The sequence below is a fragment of the Leucoraja erinacea genome, chromosome 1, assembly GCF_028641065.1.
Source record: "Leucoraja erinacea ecotype New England chromosome 1, Leri_hhj_1, whole genome shotgun sequence".
NCBI classification, from domain to species: domain Eukaryota; kingdom Metazoa; phylum Chordata; class Chondrichthyes; order Rajiformes; family Rajidae; genus Leucoraja; species Leucoraja erinaceus.
The window spans coordinates 51,861,102-51,877,114 of NC_073377.1; the positions used below are offsets into that span (position 1 = coordinate 51,861,102).

General features: G+C 40.0%; 1 protein-coding gene across 7 annotated transcripts in view; it reads right to left on the reverse strand.

Annotated features, from left to right (window-relative positions):
• pde4d (phosphodiesterase 4D, cAMP-specific) overlaps positions 1 to 16,013 on the reverse strand; it is a 679,382-nt gene that overhangs the window by 134,103 nt on the left and 529,266 nt on the right. For all 7 annotated transcript variants that reach the window (XR_008723375.1, XM_055634750.1, XM_055634704.1 and 4 more), the window contains 2 exons: positions 7,307 to 7,343; positions 5,836 to 5,912 (listed from right to left, as the gene is read on the reverse strand). Coding sequence is in view for 6 of the 7 variants with exons in the window: in XM_055634750.1 (XP_055490725.1) it covers positions 5,836 to 5,912; positions 7,307 to 7,343 (114 nt within the window). In the remaining variant the exon portion in view is untranslated. The remainder of the gene's footprint in view (positions 1 to 5,835; positions 5,913 to 7,306; positions 7,344 to 16,013) is intronic.

Consider the following 16,013-nt stretch of genomic DNA (forward strand, 5'->3'; position numbering starts at 1 on the left):
TATTAATTGGCACTTGAGAATGCAGAGAGGAAGCAAGTATGAAGTTCAAGAACCATCATGAGTGGATGTGAACAGCTAAAGGATATTATTCAAATATTGATGATACTTGAGAAAATGCTCAAACTGAACATGAATAATTCATAAGAGCTTGGTGATTAATATCTGATGAAGAAATTCCATTAACTCTGACTAATCTCTGAAATTCGATGGAAGGTAAAATAATAATACAACACCAAGATGCAGTACATATGAATAGTTTAAACTAGGTGATAAATCAGGGAAAAGGAATAATTTTATTTCAGCTGATAATGAAGTATTAGATTCTAACATATAGGATGAAACGCTGTACAATTGGAAAAAAACATAAGCTGGCAAGCGGCAGGCAATGTGTGTAGGAAAGAACTGCAGATGTTGGTTTAAGTCGAAGATAGACACAAAATGCTGCATTAACTCTTATCTCTTAGTAACCCTGGACTAACTCAGGAGTAACCCCTTATCTCAATTCGGTTAGGTTAGGTTAGGTAAGGGGGAGGTGCAGCGAGACCTGGGCGTCCTTGTACACCGGTCACTGAAAGTTGGCTTACAGGTACAGCAGACACTGAAGAAAGCTAATGGAATGTTGGCCTTCATAACAAGAGGATTTCAGTATAGGAGTAAAGAGAATCTCCTGCAGTTGTATAGGGCTCTGGTGAGACCACGTCTGGAGTATTGTGTGCAGTTTTGGTCTCCTAATTTGAGGAAGGACATCCTTGTGATTGAGGTAGGTTCACGAGATTGATCCCTGGGATGGCGGGACTGTCATATGAGGAAAGATTGAAAAGACTAGGCTTGTATTCACTGGAGTATAGAAGGATGAGGGGATCTTATAGAAACATATAAAATTATAAAAGGACTGGACAAGCTAGATGCAGGAAAAATGTTCCCAATGTTGGGCGAGTCCAGAACCAGGGGCCACAGTCTTAGAATAAAGCAGAGGTAATTTAAGACTGTGAGAAAAAACTTTTTCACCCAGAGAGTTGTGAATTTATGGAATTCCCTGCCACAGAGGGCAGTGGAGGCCAAGTCATTGGATGGATTTAAGAGAGAGTTAGATGGAGCTCTAGGGGCTAGTGGAGTCAAGGGATATGGGGAGAAGGCAGGCTGATACTGATAGGGGACGATCAGCCATGACCACAATGAATGGCGGTGCGGTGCTGGCTCCTGCACCTATTTTCTATGTTTCTATGTAACTCAGCGGGACCGGCAGTATTTCTGGAGAGAACGAATGGCTTGAGGTTTCGTGTCGAGACGTCTTCAGACTGAAGAAGGGTGTAGACCCGAAATGTCACCCATTCCTTCTCTCCAGAGATGCTGCCTGGCCCGCTGTTACTCCAGCATTTTTGTGTCTATAAGCAGCAGGCAATGCACATGGGTCAGGCAGCATCTCAGGAGAATATGGATGTTCTATCCTTCCCCCCTTTCACCCCCACACGCTCCCCTTCCATCCTCTGAGCTCCATCTGGCCACCCATCCATTTCTTCCATTTAGCCCCACTACTTTCTCTAAAGCCTCTATCTGGCTTTAAAATCCACAACTCTCCAAACCTGTCGCACACCTTCCTTTCTTATCTTTTGCCTTTGTTACAACCATCTGCTTATCAACCCCCTGTTTAAAGGGGAACTTTTTCACACAACGTGTGGTGGGGCTATGGAACGAGCTGCCAGAGGAGGTAGTTGAGGCAGGGACTATCCCAACGTTTAAGAAACAAGGTACATCGATAGGACCGGTTTGAAGGGACATGGGCCAAAAGCTCCAGGTGGGACTAGTGTAGCTGGGACATGTTGGCCGAAAGGCCTGTTTTCACACTGTATCACTCTATGACCTGACAAACCCCTGATGATGTGCCAACATTGGGAGAGCTGTCCCACAGAATAATTCAGCAACATTCTGACATTATAATACCCACAGGCACCTCAATCACTCCCTGTGGAAATGTGTCCCCACATCACCAGAAGGGATTAGAGTTCTTCTTAATACAAGTTCAATTCTCTATGAAGTCACATGACACTAGATCAATAACCCTCCAGGTGATTATTACCTGCTCCCTTTCCTCATTGGTGGAATCTAGCTCTGGAGGAATTGTATATTATTGGCCACTATCTTCACACTGAGAACATCTTTCATTGCATTGTGTAGTGTTACTACGGTTCTGAAAATGCAGATTCTAAACCTGCCCAGCACTCAAATAATATGGAAAATTTGGGGAATACTCAACTGGACAGGCAGCATCTCTGAAGAGAGAAACTGAGTTAACATTTAGAAACATAGAAATTAGGTGCAGGAGTAGGCCATTCGGCCCTTCGAGCCTGCACCGCCATTCAATATGATCATGGCTGATCATCCAACTCAGTATCCCGTACCTGCCTTCTCTCCATACCCCCTGATCCCCTTAGCCACAAGGGCCACATCTAACTCCCTCTTAAATATAGCCAATGAACTGGCCTCGACTACCCCCTGCGGCAGAGAGTTCCAGAGATTCACCACTCTCTGTGTGAAAAAAGTTCTTCTCATCTCGGTTTTAAAGGATTTCCCCCTTATCCTTAAGCTGTGACCCCTTGTCCTGGACTTCCCCAACATTGGGAGCATTCTTCCTGCATTTCTGGTCAATGACCACTCATCAAATTGAACAATGATTGACTTGAGATGTTAGTTCAGTTTCTCTCCCCAGTTGTCATCAAGGGAGAAGTATCTCTACCCGACTTCAATCAGATGTACTGAGTCAGTAAAGCATCTCCAATATCTTGAGGTCCTCAGATCGCAGTCATCAGCCAATCTATTGCCTTACCAGCGAGACCCAAAATGTATGGAAGGCTGACGTTTACTATTTAATCTCTATCAGGTCTCCCCACAACCACTGAAGCTCCAAATATAACAACCCAGCCTCTCCTTATAGCTATAAATCTATTCCAGAAATGTCAGCTATCCATGTTATTTAGAGATGCTGCCTGACCTGTTGACTCCAGCATTTTGTGTCCTTTTCAGAATTAAGGATTAATGGATAAAGCACAAGTTAAGGAGTCTAACTTGGTTCCCCAATAAAGGCCAGCACTTATTGTCCATCCTAATGGAGCGCACATGTCAAAAATAATTTAATATACTGCAAGAAAAAATATATTTATGGAAAGATGAAAACAATATAGCATAAGTACAGGCATTTCAGATCATAATATCTGTGCTGACCATGATACCAAGTTAAACTAACCCTGTCTGTTTGCATATGATCCATTTTCCCCCCATCCTTGCATGTTCATGTGCTTGCCTAGATGCCTCTTGAACTCCACTTTAATGTCTGCTTTCACCACCTCCCCTGACAATGGCTCTAGGCACCTATCACTTAAGGGACTGTCCCACTTGGGCGACCTAACTGGCGAGTTTAGAAGAGTTTAGGAGAGTTTGAAAAAATGTCATGTTGAAGACCTCCTTCGACCTCCTTCGACTATGTTGAAGACGAGCTTCGACTAGCTACGACTAACTTCGGGAAAATTGGACACCGAATAGTGGAGAGTGAAGACGACCTCCTTCGATCTCCTTCGACCTCCCTTCGACTATGATGAAGACTATCCACGACTACCTTCGACTACCCTTGATTACCTACGACTAACATGCCGACCTTCTACTACCTACTACGACTAAACCTACGAATAAAAAAAGTATCGATTTTTTCCATGGCGACCTTTTTTTACTCGCGGACATTTTTCGACATGTTGAAAAATATGCCACGACCTAGCTGGGGCCTTGAGTACACGGGGACTACTCTCGAGCATCTCCCTGTTGGATTGCAACCTTGTCGTGGTCAGGGAGCTTGTGTGTCTCAGTAACCCCTAGAGTTATGCCAGCGGGAGATTTGTCTCCTGTTAGGGTCTCCCATGCTGGACAGGTCAAAGGGTAGAGGCAAGACGAAGAGCAATCCACTGGTCCTCCAAGTTGGGGGTTGAGCACAGGGCTAACAACCCTGTCTCGTAAAACAAATATGTTACGAAAACAGCAACTGAAGGTATCAACAAGGAGTGGAGGACCCTCGTTGCTGCCATAAATGCCAGGAGGCATAATAGGCAGTACGTAAGTAAATACTCTCGAGCATGAAGGAGAGTTACAAAGACCTCCTACGACCTCGTGTCGACCATGCTGCGAGTATGAGTCGATGGCAAACTCGCCAGAACTTGCGGATTAGGTCGCCCAAGTGGGACACCCCCTCTTCAGCCCCACACAACTCCTTTAAACTATCCACCTCTCCCCTTAAAGCTGTGCCCCCCTCTGGGGTTTGACATGTCTACCCAAGGGAACAAACTCTGACTATCTATTCTATTTTTAATGGTCTGAAGCTGAGGAGTGACCTTTAAGCTTTATAGCATCATGAGGAACATAGATAGGATAGTCAGAGACATTTTCCCAGGGCAGGAGACTCCAGAACTAGAGGGCACAGGTTATAAGGTGAGGTTTAGTGTAGTTTATTGTTATTGTCAGTTGAAAGGCTTTTTGTTACAAGGGAGAAATGGAAATCTGAGTGCTAGGATTTTCACCATTAAAAATATTTCACTTTTTAAGTAACTACCTGCATGCCTTTTTCAGAAGGCATTTGTCAAGATGCCAAACAAAAGTCTGATTCACAAAATAAAAGCTCATGTACTAGGTAAAGTGTGTTCGCAAGGATTAATGATTCTTTATTGCGTAAAAGACCGTGTGAGTATCAGAATAAGCAGGTTTTTTTCAATGCTGGAAGGATGTAACTAGCATCTATGTAGGTTTTTTTAATGATAATCCAGTGTGATTTATTATCATCACAAATTATATTATACTTTTAATCCATTTTAATTTACAATATGGAATTTCAAAGAACTACGGATGCTGGTTTACAAAAAAAGGAACAAAGTATGAGAGTAACTGCAGGCCAGGCAGCATCTTAGGAGAACTTGGATAGCTGAACTTGGATTGGTCCATTCTTCAGACCCTGAACAGATAATCAATCTGAAGAAGTCCTGACCATAAACGTCTCCTATCCACGTTCTCCAAAGAATTTTACATATTTCTGTAGAGTTTTATCCCGTGGATTCAGAAATTGCCTCATCTGAAAAATTTGTGCTTTATTTCTTGAGATATTTATGAAAATGCTCACAAATCTGAAATATCTTTGAAAATAAACGAGCTGATGACATCACAATGGGTCTGCATCTCGCGGCCTGCGCAATGTTCCACGCGCTGCGGGTGACGTCACACCCCCACCCACCCCCCGTACATGGGCCTCTCTCTCTCTCTCTCTCTCTCTCTCTCTCTCTCCTCTCTCTCTCTCTCTCTCTCTCTCTCTCTCTCTCTCTCTCTCTCTCTCTCTCTCTCTCTCTCTCTCTCTCTCTCTCTCTCTCTCTCTCTGCCTCTTTTTTTCTCCCTCCCCGCTCTCTCTCTGCCTCGCTCTCTCTCTGCCTCTCTCTTTCTCTCTGCCCCTCTCTCATGAGTGGATAGGGCAGGGATGGGGTAAAAGGAACAAATTAATATTATTAATATAATATCAAGGGAGGTGGTTAGTGTGTGTGCGTATGAGGGGTGGTTATTGTGTGTGTGACGCCCCCCCCCCCCCCCCCCCCGCCCCCCCGGACCACCCCCCCCCCCACGTCGCAACCGCGCGTTGAGTGGACGGGACCCAACGGGTCCCACTTGGTCTAGTATACCATAAAAATATAAACAATAACAGAAACTCCATGGATGAAATAACTTTTTCTACAAGTAAAACGTCATGGCATCAGGATTTAAAACTGGCATTAGCTTATGCTATACGACTGCCACCTAGTGAAACAAACGGCTTACTTGCTACTGGATGCTCGATCTTGCAGGTTGGTTAGTGTAGCAAAGTTGTTTCTTACAGTGCGTAGACTCGCAAGCACCTAATGAGAAAAAAAAATGATTGTTGGTATGAAGGAAACAGAGTCTTTAAACATTTTAAAATATAATTTTACATATTATGATCTGCTGAGGGCCTCTGTTCTACAAATTAATTTCAGCATTTACGCAGGATAACAAATTAAGAATATGAAGCATACTTTCTAGTCTTAACAGATGTGGTGGAAAAGCATGATACGAGGAAAAAAACAATGCAATAATGTAGCTACTTAAACCTAATAATATAGCCTGTATACACATCCGAATATACATTGATGGCGCCGAAGTAGAGATAGTCAGAAGCTTCAAGTTGCTGGATATAAATATCACCAACAATTTGTCCTGGGCCAGCCACATCAAAGAAAATCACAGCATCACCTCTTCTTTATTAGAAAGCTTAGGAAGTGCAGCAGGTTCCCAACAACCCTCACCAATTTCTACGGATGTGCTTTAGAAACCATTTTATTGGGATACATCACAGCAAGGGTTGGGAATAGCTCCATCCAAGACTGCAAGAAATTGCAGAGAGATGTGGATGTAACCCAGACCATCACACAAATCCACATCTCTTTCATGGACTCCATCTACACTTTATGCTGCCTTGGCAAGGCCATCTGCATAATCAATTACCAGACTCGTCCGGCCACTTTTCTCCCTCTTTTATCAGGCCACAGATGCAGATTAAACTAAACTAAACTAAACTTCCTTTGAAATCCAATGGTGAATTCATCCAATTTAACTCAAAGCTCTGATCGCCTTCAGACAGACGCTGTGTTAATCAGTCAATAGAAAGGTTGATAAAAAGCAAGTCTTTATCCTATTACATGATTGTCATTTATTTGTCTTTCTCTAACACTTTAAATTCAAATAAGATACAACAGTGCCATCTGGTGGCTTCTAGAAATTGGATTGATATAGATGATTGTGCAATTAATTGTGCATTCCTTACTATGTAGTTAACTTTGTGTTCTATTGCAATTTCCTCATAATATTAGTCTCACTTGAGCACCTTAAGCCACTTCTAAAATTGTATTCCAATCTTCAATTGCCTTAAGCCACTTCTAAAATTGTATTCCAATCTCCAATTGCCTTTACAATCAACACAAACGTAAATGATATAATAAATATATAAATATATAACAACTTGCAAAAGCTGATACGAATGCAAGAATTTGATTAGTTAATTCCACAAATAATTATCTGACATGTTGGAAATGTTCTCACAAGATAAACTGAAGCTCAAATGAAAAATATTATCACCTTTTAATAGGAAATGCATATGAAAGATATTATCTGCAATGATTAACACTTACTAAAAAGTTATATTTGTCCAAAAGACAGCCTTGTAAAGAGAATCAGCTCAGTAAATTGAACCTGCATGAATAATGATGTAACTTACCTGTGCAAAGGGAGTCACAATTGGGTCATCTCCATGACTGCAAAATATGAATAAATTAATTGTTATATTTTACATTATCAAAATGGACTATAGTTGTTGATTAAAATGAACGTGAATTAAAGATATTTTCACAGAATAATGATTCATTTTGAACATTTTCATTTCTTCATGAAACAACGTTGAATGAGCTATAAATGAATGCACTGCACCTGGCACCTGAGCAACAGTGTCACAAGTTCTGAATGAGTTTGCCTGAGGGGTCCTAGCGGACAAGTGTTCAATATGGATATTAACCACCGCACGGATATCTGGGATGACAATGCATCCCATAATACCTACCTCCATTAACAATGCTCTTTTATTATCCTCAATAGATGTTCAACCGCTTGTATGAAAACTCCATTAAAAAGACTCAACCTCCAGTAAAATTAACACTCAAATTTGTCTCAGTCACACAAGGCGATTCTAAGAACCATCCACTTTGAGAACTGTGCTGGAGCAGTATAGTAAAACTGTAATAATACATTATCCGACAATTCGGAAACCTTGATAGTTTGGTATCTGATGATGCTTGCCATGCTCTTCTGAAACTCACTAAGGCCCACTTCCTGCACCCCCTCTCAACTAACTGGGGCCCGGTTCCCTCACTGGCCCTTTAACCCGACAGGTACTTGGGTTCCCACACTTCCCCATTAATCCACCAGGTCGCCAGTTCCCACATTTCCCCTTTAACCTGCTCGACCCCTGGTTCCCACACTTCCCCTTAATCTCTGGGGTTTTGATTTCTGAATGAATGAATAAGTTTATTGGCCAAGTATTCACATACAAGGAATTTGCCTTGGTGCTTCGCCCGCAAGTGACAACATGACATACAGTGACAGTTAGGAATGACACATAAAACATTAATAATAAAACATGATTGATTAAACATGTGAATTACATAAAATACCAGAGCAAAAAGAGGCTACAGATTTTTGGTTATTGAGTAGAGCTACTACTCATGGAAAAAAGCTGTTTTTATGTCTAGCTGTGGCAGCTTTGACAGTCCGGAGTCGCCTTCCAGAGGGAAGTGATTCAAAGAGTTTGTGGCCAGGGTGAGAGGGGTCAGAGATGATCTTACCCGCTCGCTTCCTGGCCCTTGCAGTGTACAGTTCATCAATGGAGGGAAGGTTGCACCCAATACCCTTCGCAGCTGATTGAACAATTCGCTGCAGCCTCCGGATGTCGTGCTAAACCAGACCATGATGGAGAAGGCGAGGACAGAGTCTACAACGGCCATATAGAATTGAACCATCATTGCCTGTGGCAGATTATGCTCCCTCAGCTGTTGCAGGAAGTACATCCTCTGTTGTGCCTTTTTGATTGTAATTTCCTTTAATCTCAGTTTCCCCCTGGTTACTGTGCCCGCCCCTTTTTAATGACCTGGGCCATTCCCTCTCAACCCGAAACGTCACCAATTCCTTCTCCCCAGAGATACTGCCTGCCCCGCTGAGTTACTCCAGCATTTTGTGTCTAACCCCATTTATTGTACTCCCTTAATATTTATCAGGTTAAATGGAAAATTTATTTTTATGCAATATCAAGAAAATTTTAATGAAAAATGTTGAGATATTAATAAGAAATAACATCCAAAAGTCCACAAAATATGCCAGATTGGCACAAAAATCCTCAACCTGCCGGATTGTTGGGGTTTTAAATATCCACACCGCAAAGGAAATCACAACATAACACACTTGTCGAGGCACCAAACGTGATGAATAAACAAGTTACTTTATTCAGGCATTTTTGTGGAGGGCGTTTTCTTCTCTTAACTCTTAATCAAATCAATGAAACTAATTTGCTTACAACTTTAAAAATGGATATGAAAGATATGCCTAAAATTATACCATTAATAAATATTTTTTTGTAATTCCTTAGTTCTAGTTTTAGTTTTGCGATATTTATTTCAATATTTTTGCTGTAGGGGATGTGGATGGCAAATTGCCCTTATCTTTAGTATTAAGAATCCATGTTGGTGAACAATCTCCTGGGTTGCAACTTTAAGAAGTAACAATTTCGTCCAGGGCAATTCCTGGAGAATCTTCAAATAATTAAGAAATGACAAACAATTGCTGCTGATTTAAAAAAAAACTGTTCTTTAAGCCTTTGATGATTTTTTTGGAGCAATGATTAATGTGACATTACTAGGTTCAATCAATAAACCATGATGGAAATTTTGGAGCTATGGAGCTCTTATTTTCCTTTCAAGTTTTATTCTAATTATGTTGGCACATACTGTACAAATAGATTAATTTCTTTTTTTTTGGAGAAGCTTTGTAATTTTATTAGATGAGAAAGATTGGAACAATCCTCATAAGAGCATTGACCAGTATAGACAATTTAGGATAAATGGCTTAAGACACTGCTGTAAAATGTCTGTATTACAGATGTTCTTTTTAAATGTTTTTCTTCCAGGTGGCTCTTCAACTTAATATCGCATTCATGACACCTGAATCTATCAAGGGACATTCTTGATTTTCAGTTCGACACCACAAAGACTCACATATCCTCATAAGATAGACTCAAGCTGGGGCCACCTCAGTTTCACACTCTGCTAATAGCGTGTGGCAATAGCCTCCTGTGCAGAATAAAAGTAAGCACTGTTTTAAAGTACCCATTATTACAATTAACTGCACATAAATCATCTGTGTGTGTATATCAACGTTCATCAACAGTAATGCGTCCTTCATTAGCATCAAATCCCAACTGAATTACTGCACTTTATGTTTTGACACCTTCATTATCTTCAAAAGGCCTGCCAAAAAAAGCCATTCCATGGAGCCAGATAATTTTAGACATGCCCAGAAAAGGTAAGGAGTTGAATGTTGGAACTGCATTATCTTAAAGTTCTAGGACGACCAGCCTCCAACTGACACATTGCACATGACATCTTTGTCCTGTCACAGATACTATTGAGGCATATTTCTGCCTTACTCTGGAAATTGATATGTGTGATGACTCTGGTGAATAAGAATGTGATCCCAAAAAATTATTCTAAACATAGCCAGAGCCAAAAGAGGCATCGTGATTTTGAGTGATAGCTATTGTGACTTCAATAATTTCAATGCTAGTAACTCAGCAAATCACACTCGTGTAGAGCATTTAAAGAAATCCCATACTCACAAATATGGCTTACGTTGTGCCCTTTCAAATGCAAACTGATTAAAATATCAGTTATTAGTGCAATTTTTCACAAAATGTATTATTGTTTCAAATATGGTCCCAATCCAAATTGAGTACTTAACTAAGTAGACTATTAATTGAAAATATAAATAACTGAAATATATTCTATAATCTGGCATCCAAAGTACACCTTGAACAAAAACACAAACCAGCAAAACCAATATTGTTGATGTTTATGTTCCAATCTTTATATACTGCAAGTCAAACATTTGCAGCAGAAAATATAGCCAACCACACTGGAGTTATGAGAGGTACCAAATGTATAAATGCAGCTCTCCTGAAAACTCCCTAAAAAGGGAATGCTGCCTCTGAAATTTGTCATGAAATTACTATAGTAACTGCATAAATATTAAAATAGTTTGTATTAATCACAAACACAAAGATTTTGGACTGTTTCTTTTCACTTGGAACCAATGCTGGCTGCTCAAAGAAAGTGCATGGCCCATAAATTCCTGGACATGTAACGGTGTTGCCATGAGACAAAAAAAGCGAATGAACTGTGGTTGGCAAAGGGTAAGGAAGAAAGATTGCTGGGACAAAAAGAAATCAAGATCACAAATATCTTTCAGGAATTTAATCTTCCATCTTTGCTCTGCTTGGCTTATATGCAATTCCAGGGTAATTGCCGCTTCAGGTCGGAAGCAAATAGGGATGGACAACGTGTCAGAGTTGTGAGCAATTTCCACAATCCATGACTACAAGCTGTCAATGTATTTTTTATATTTTAAATATGCCATTTTTATTTCTACAATTTGTGCTTGGAGAACAGTTCATCTGAACCTTGTTGGGGGAAATCAAGGGAGATAGGTAGGCAAAGTACAATTCAAGTAAAAGATTGGCTGAGAAATTATTGAATAAGAAGCAGACTTGGAAAGGACAGCGCAGCCTTTTCCTGCTCCCATTTCTTACTTTTAAAAATTGCAAACTTTGTTATCTAATGTCAATAGAAAATAAAATCAAAAGCAGTTGCTTACTGCTGTTCAAAGCTGGACTTCTTCATTTCACAAGGCAAAATCTGTTGGTTTACTTTGTGGTTGGACATGGAGTCTATACCAGATAAGATTCCAAGCATTACGATGGTTAGACTTAGCAAAGGATCCAAGACCACATAAATTTTAAGAGAGACTATGGAGTAAATTTATTTTTCTTTAGTTTAATATTTTTATTCATGTGTCATAAAGTCATACAGCACAGAAACATCCCCCAGCCCAACTCATTCATGCTGGCCCATTAATGCCATCTAAGCTAATCCCATTTGCCAGCGTTTGGCCAAGATCACTCTAACTCTTCCTGTCCATGTACCTCTGCAAGTGACTTTCAAATGCTGTTACAATACCCACTTCAACTAACTCCTCTGGCAGCTTGCTCCATATACCCACCAACCTCAGGTAAAAAATCGCCCCTCGGGTTCCCATTAAATCTTGCCCGTCTCACCTTAACCCATGTCCTCTGGTACCCTGGGTAAAAGACTCTATTCTTCTCAGGATTTTATACACTTCTATAAGATCACTCCTCAGCCTCTTGCACTCCAAGGATTACATTCTTAGACTGCCCAACCTTTCTCTTTAGCTTCAGCCCTCAAGCCCTGGCAACATCCTTGTAAATCTTCTTTGCACTTTTTCCTCCTTAATGATATCACTCCTATAGCAGGGTAAGCAAAACGGGAACAATATCCTAAATGCGGCCTCGCAACTGTCCTGCATAACTATAACATAACATCTCAAATTCTATACTGACTGATGAAGACCAAAGTACCAGAAGCCACCTCTACCACTTGGATACTTGTGATGCCATTTTCAGGGAACTATGTACCAGTACTCCTAGATCCCTCTGGTCTTTTATTCTCCTAAGCTTTTATGAGTTTTAATTTACTTTCTATTTTACATTAAATATTTAGTAGTTCTTTTATTTTTTTCAAATTACTGACATAAAAGTATTAAAATCAACGATGACCACAGGCATCAAAGCCCCGTTGCAGGCTAACTGGCTGCCTAAGGTTGTCAGCAGCAATTCAGGAGCAGGCCTTGGACGCCCTGCTCACCCAAAACCTGTTCAGGGGGTCTCCAGAAGGAAATAGCGATAGATAGACTTGAACACCCAGCCAGTTCAGTGGCGGCAAGGACAGGCCAGAGAGCATGATCTGGTCCAGTGGTTCACATCACCACAACATGGAAAGCAATGTTTTTTAACAATGCATTGTTTACAATTTGGAGTTCAGCTCAGAAACGACCACTAGTGAAGCTCAGTGGCACAACTACTGCCTCACGGCTCCAAAGGGGCGGATTTGCTCCCAACCTCGGGTGCTGTTTCTGTGGAGTTTGCACATACTTCCTGTGACCATGGGTTTCATTTGGGTGCTCTGGTTTCATCCCACATCTCAAAGACAGATGGATTTGTAGGTTAATTGGCCCTAGCTTGTAAGGAGTGGATGAGAAAGTACATAGGACTAATGTGAATGGGTCAGAGTGGACCCGGTCAGTCGAAGACTGTATTTCTACAAACTAAAACTAAATACTAAGCTGTTGAAGATCCATGTGAATTATTAATTAACTCAGAGGAAGGAACTAAGAGGTGGGCAAATCTCTGGAAGAACTAAGGATGGGCAGCCAACACACTAATAGCACCCACATACTAGACATTTGTTTTTTTTTAATCATTTAAATCAGCAAACAAGTTGCACTTGATTAGCCAATGATCCATAAATTTTACAAGCTGCAGTAACTTTTTGCATTAAACTTTACTGTTGATTTTCTACAGCTATTCCCTTGAAACATGGATTGGGTTTTAGAAGGAATAGAATTACATCGTTAATGCAATCCATTTCTAGTGAAGTTAATGTTGTAACATTTGTTCCTAGAACATAGTTACATGTGTCTTTTCTTACCAATACACTAATTATCAGCTAATATTTCCAGAATACCCTTTCTGACAGTGCAAGATCGGACTTGGAGTTTACCACTTCAGTTAGGAAAATATTAATGCATTAATGAATTAATCTTCCAGGGAAAGACTCATCTGAATGTGTAGCCGCACACATTGTTTAAAGTCCCCTTGAATATCAAAAGCCTTCAAGCTCATCTTTGTTTTTATTGTCTTCCTTTCACCTTTCTATGATAAAGGAGAGAACAGAAGTAACAATTTCCTATATAACTTTGTACAATACATTGTTTTTTTTTTGCAATAAGTGGCCCAAATTAATTGTTAAAAGGACTTATAAATGCAGGAAGCAATACCACAATCACAAATTCACAAATGATAGTAGAATTAGGCCATTCGGCCCATCGAGTCTCCTCCGCCATTCAATCATGGCTGATCTCTGCCTCCTAATCCCATATTCCTGCCTTTTCCCCATAACCCACGACACCTGCTCTAATCAATAATTTGTCTATCTCTGCCTTAAAAATATCCACTGACTTGGCCTTAGCAGCCCTCTGTGGCAACGAGTTCCACAATTTAACTGCCCACTGAATAAATAAGTTCCTCCTCACCTCCTTTTTAAAAGAGCACCCTTTAATTCTGAGGCCTCTGGTTCTAGACTCTCCTACCAGTGGAAACATCCTTTCCACATCCACGCCATCTATGCCTTTCATTATTATGTAAGTTTCAATGAGGTCCCCCCTCAACCTTCTAAACTCCAGCAAGCAGAGGTGGATGTACATACATTTATTACAAGCATGTACAAGTATTATTTCTTCAAATCTCTTCAGATTTGAGTAAAATAAATGAGGCTTCCAAAAATCCACATTGAATTTTCCTTTTATTTCTGGTTAAATCCACTGATAGCTCCACGTGTATTTTTAATTATGAAATAATATTACAATTTTTACACAATCAGAGAACAATTCTGCCTTTATTAAAATTAATGTTAGATTTCTTTGTAAAATCTGGTCCTGAAATGACACAAGTGGCATTAAAAACTAAAGGTAATGCAAGCATGTTATGAACATTGATCTCTCCATGAAATTCTCCTCAGGTTTGTGGTTGTTTTCACTTGTAAAGCAGGGAACAACTTATTTGTTGATGATCATAGCATACATGCACCTTCTGCTAGATTAAAAGACAACACCAAAAGGATATTTAAACTGTACAACACAGCAATGTATTTTATATATATCACACAATACAAAAATAATGGATTAATGGAATTATAATGAAAATAGTTTCTGTTAAGAGTTCAGATGATGTGATCACTCCAAGTATGATTTTAAGGTTATCTCAACCTTTCAATGGGACTGATTTCTTTGCAATCATTCTTATTTATCCATAGTTTTATATACAATGTATTTGGATGGATACTGAAGAGATTATTTAGATTAAAGATCCAGAAAGTTATTGTTAGTCTCAAGTTTTTTGCAATTAGAACATTGTTTTAGTGACTAAATGTCACACTTATGTACAGATTAACGATTGCCAATTCTGGCAGTTAACATTTACACTTAGAAATTGGATACATTTCCACTAAGCTGCATTATTATGACAATAATTTTATTTGAATAGGTTTATCACACATGGAAAGAGTACATGAAAATATTTCACATATTTCAAATGCACAACATTGTTACATGCATTATGTCAAAATATATTTCTGTGTAAATAGGTAACATTGAGAATGGCTACTGATTTTGACCTCATAAGTCAAAACATTTCAGTTCTATTTTATTTTGCTTGTGCAACAGGGAATGGGGTAACAGGTACCAACAGACAGCGATCCCATAATGCAAAGTGCCTCTCTGCTCAGTCCACCAACCCATATTACAATTTACCAATTGTGGTCACGTTAGTGGGTCACAAAGTGCTTTCTCAATGGCTTGAGGGCAAAAACTGTCAAGAGATTCTACTGTGCTGAATTATTTATGTAGCTGATTTGGTCACTGCATTCAAAATGTCTACAGTCACTTGCATGCTTCATCTCAAGTGACAAATAAGACTGTGATTATAAAATATATGTTATACTTCATATAGGTAGGCAGCTCAGGAAGTAAGATAAGAATAGGTAGCTCACGTTTGGGAGCTGGCACTGAAATTGCACCTCCTGTGATTCCATGTCCCATGGGTCATGGACTTGGGGGAAAGTCTGGAGCAAAATACAAAATAAAAAGTAGTCAGGGAGAAGAACTAAGTGGCTGAAGCCCGTGGGAAAGGTGAGTCAGAGGGGGAAAACTGTTTAAAAAGAGCGCCAAAAAGCAACCAGACTTAGCCCAGAGCTTACGTGGGTTTTGAACAAGTAGCAACAAAGAGAAGCAGGGAGAAGAACCGATTGGCTGAAGCCCGTGGGAAAGGTGAGTCAGAGGGGGAAAACTGTTTAAAAACAGTGTCAAAAAGCAGCCAGACGTAGCCCAGAGCTTACATGGATTTTCAACAAAAGAGAAGCAGGGAGAAGAACTGATTGGCTGAAGCCTGTGGGAAAGGTGAGTAAGTCACAGGGGAAAAACAGTTAAAAACTATGGAATTTAGTATGTAAATTGGTAAATTAGGCAATTTATCA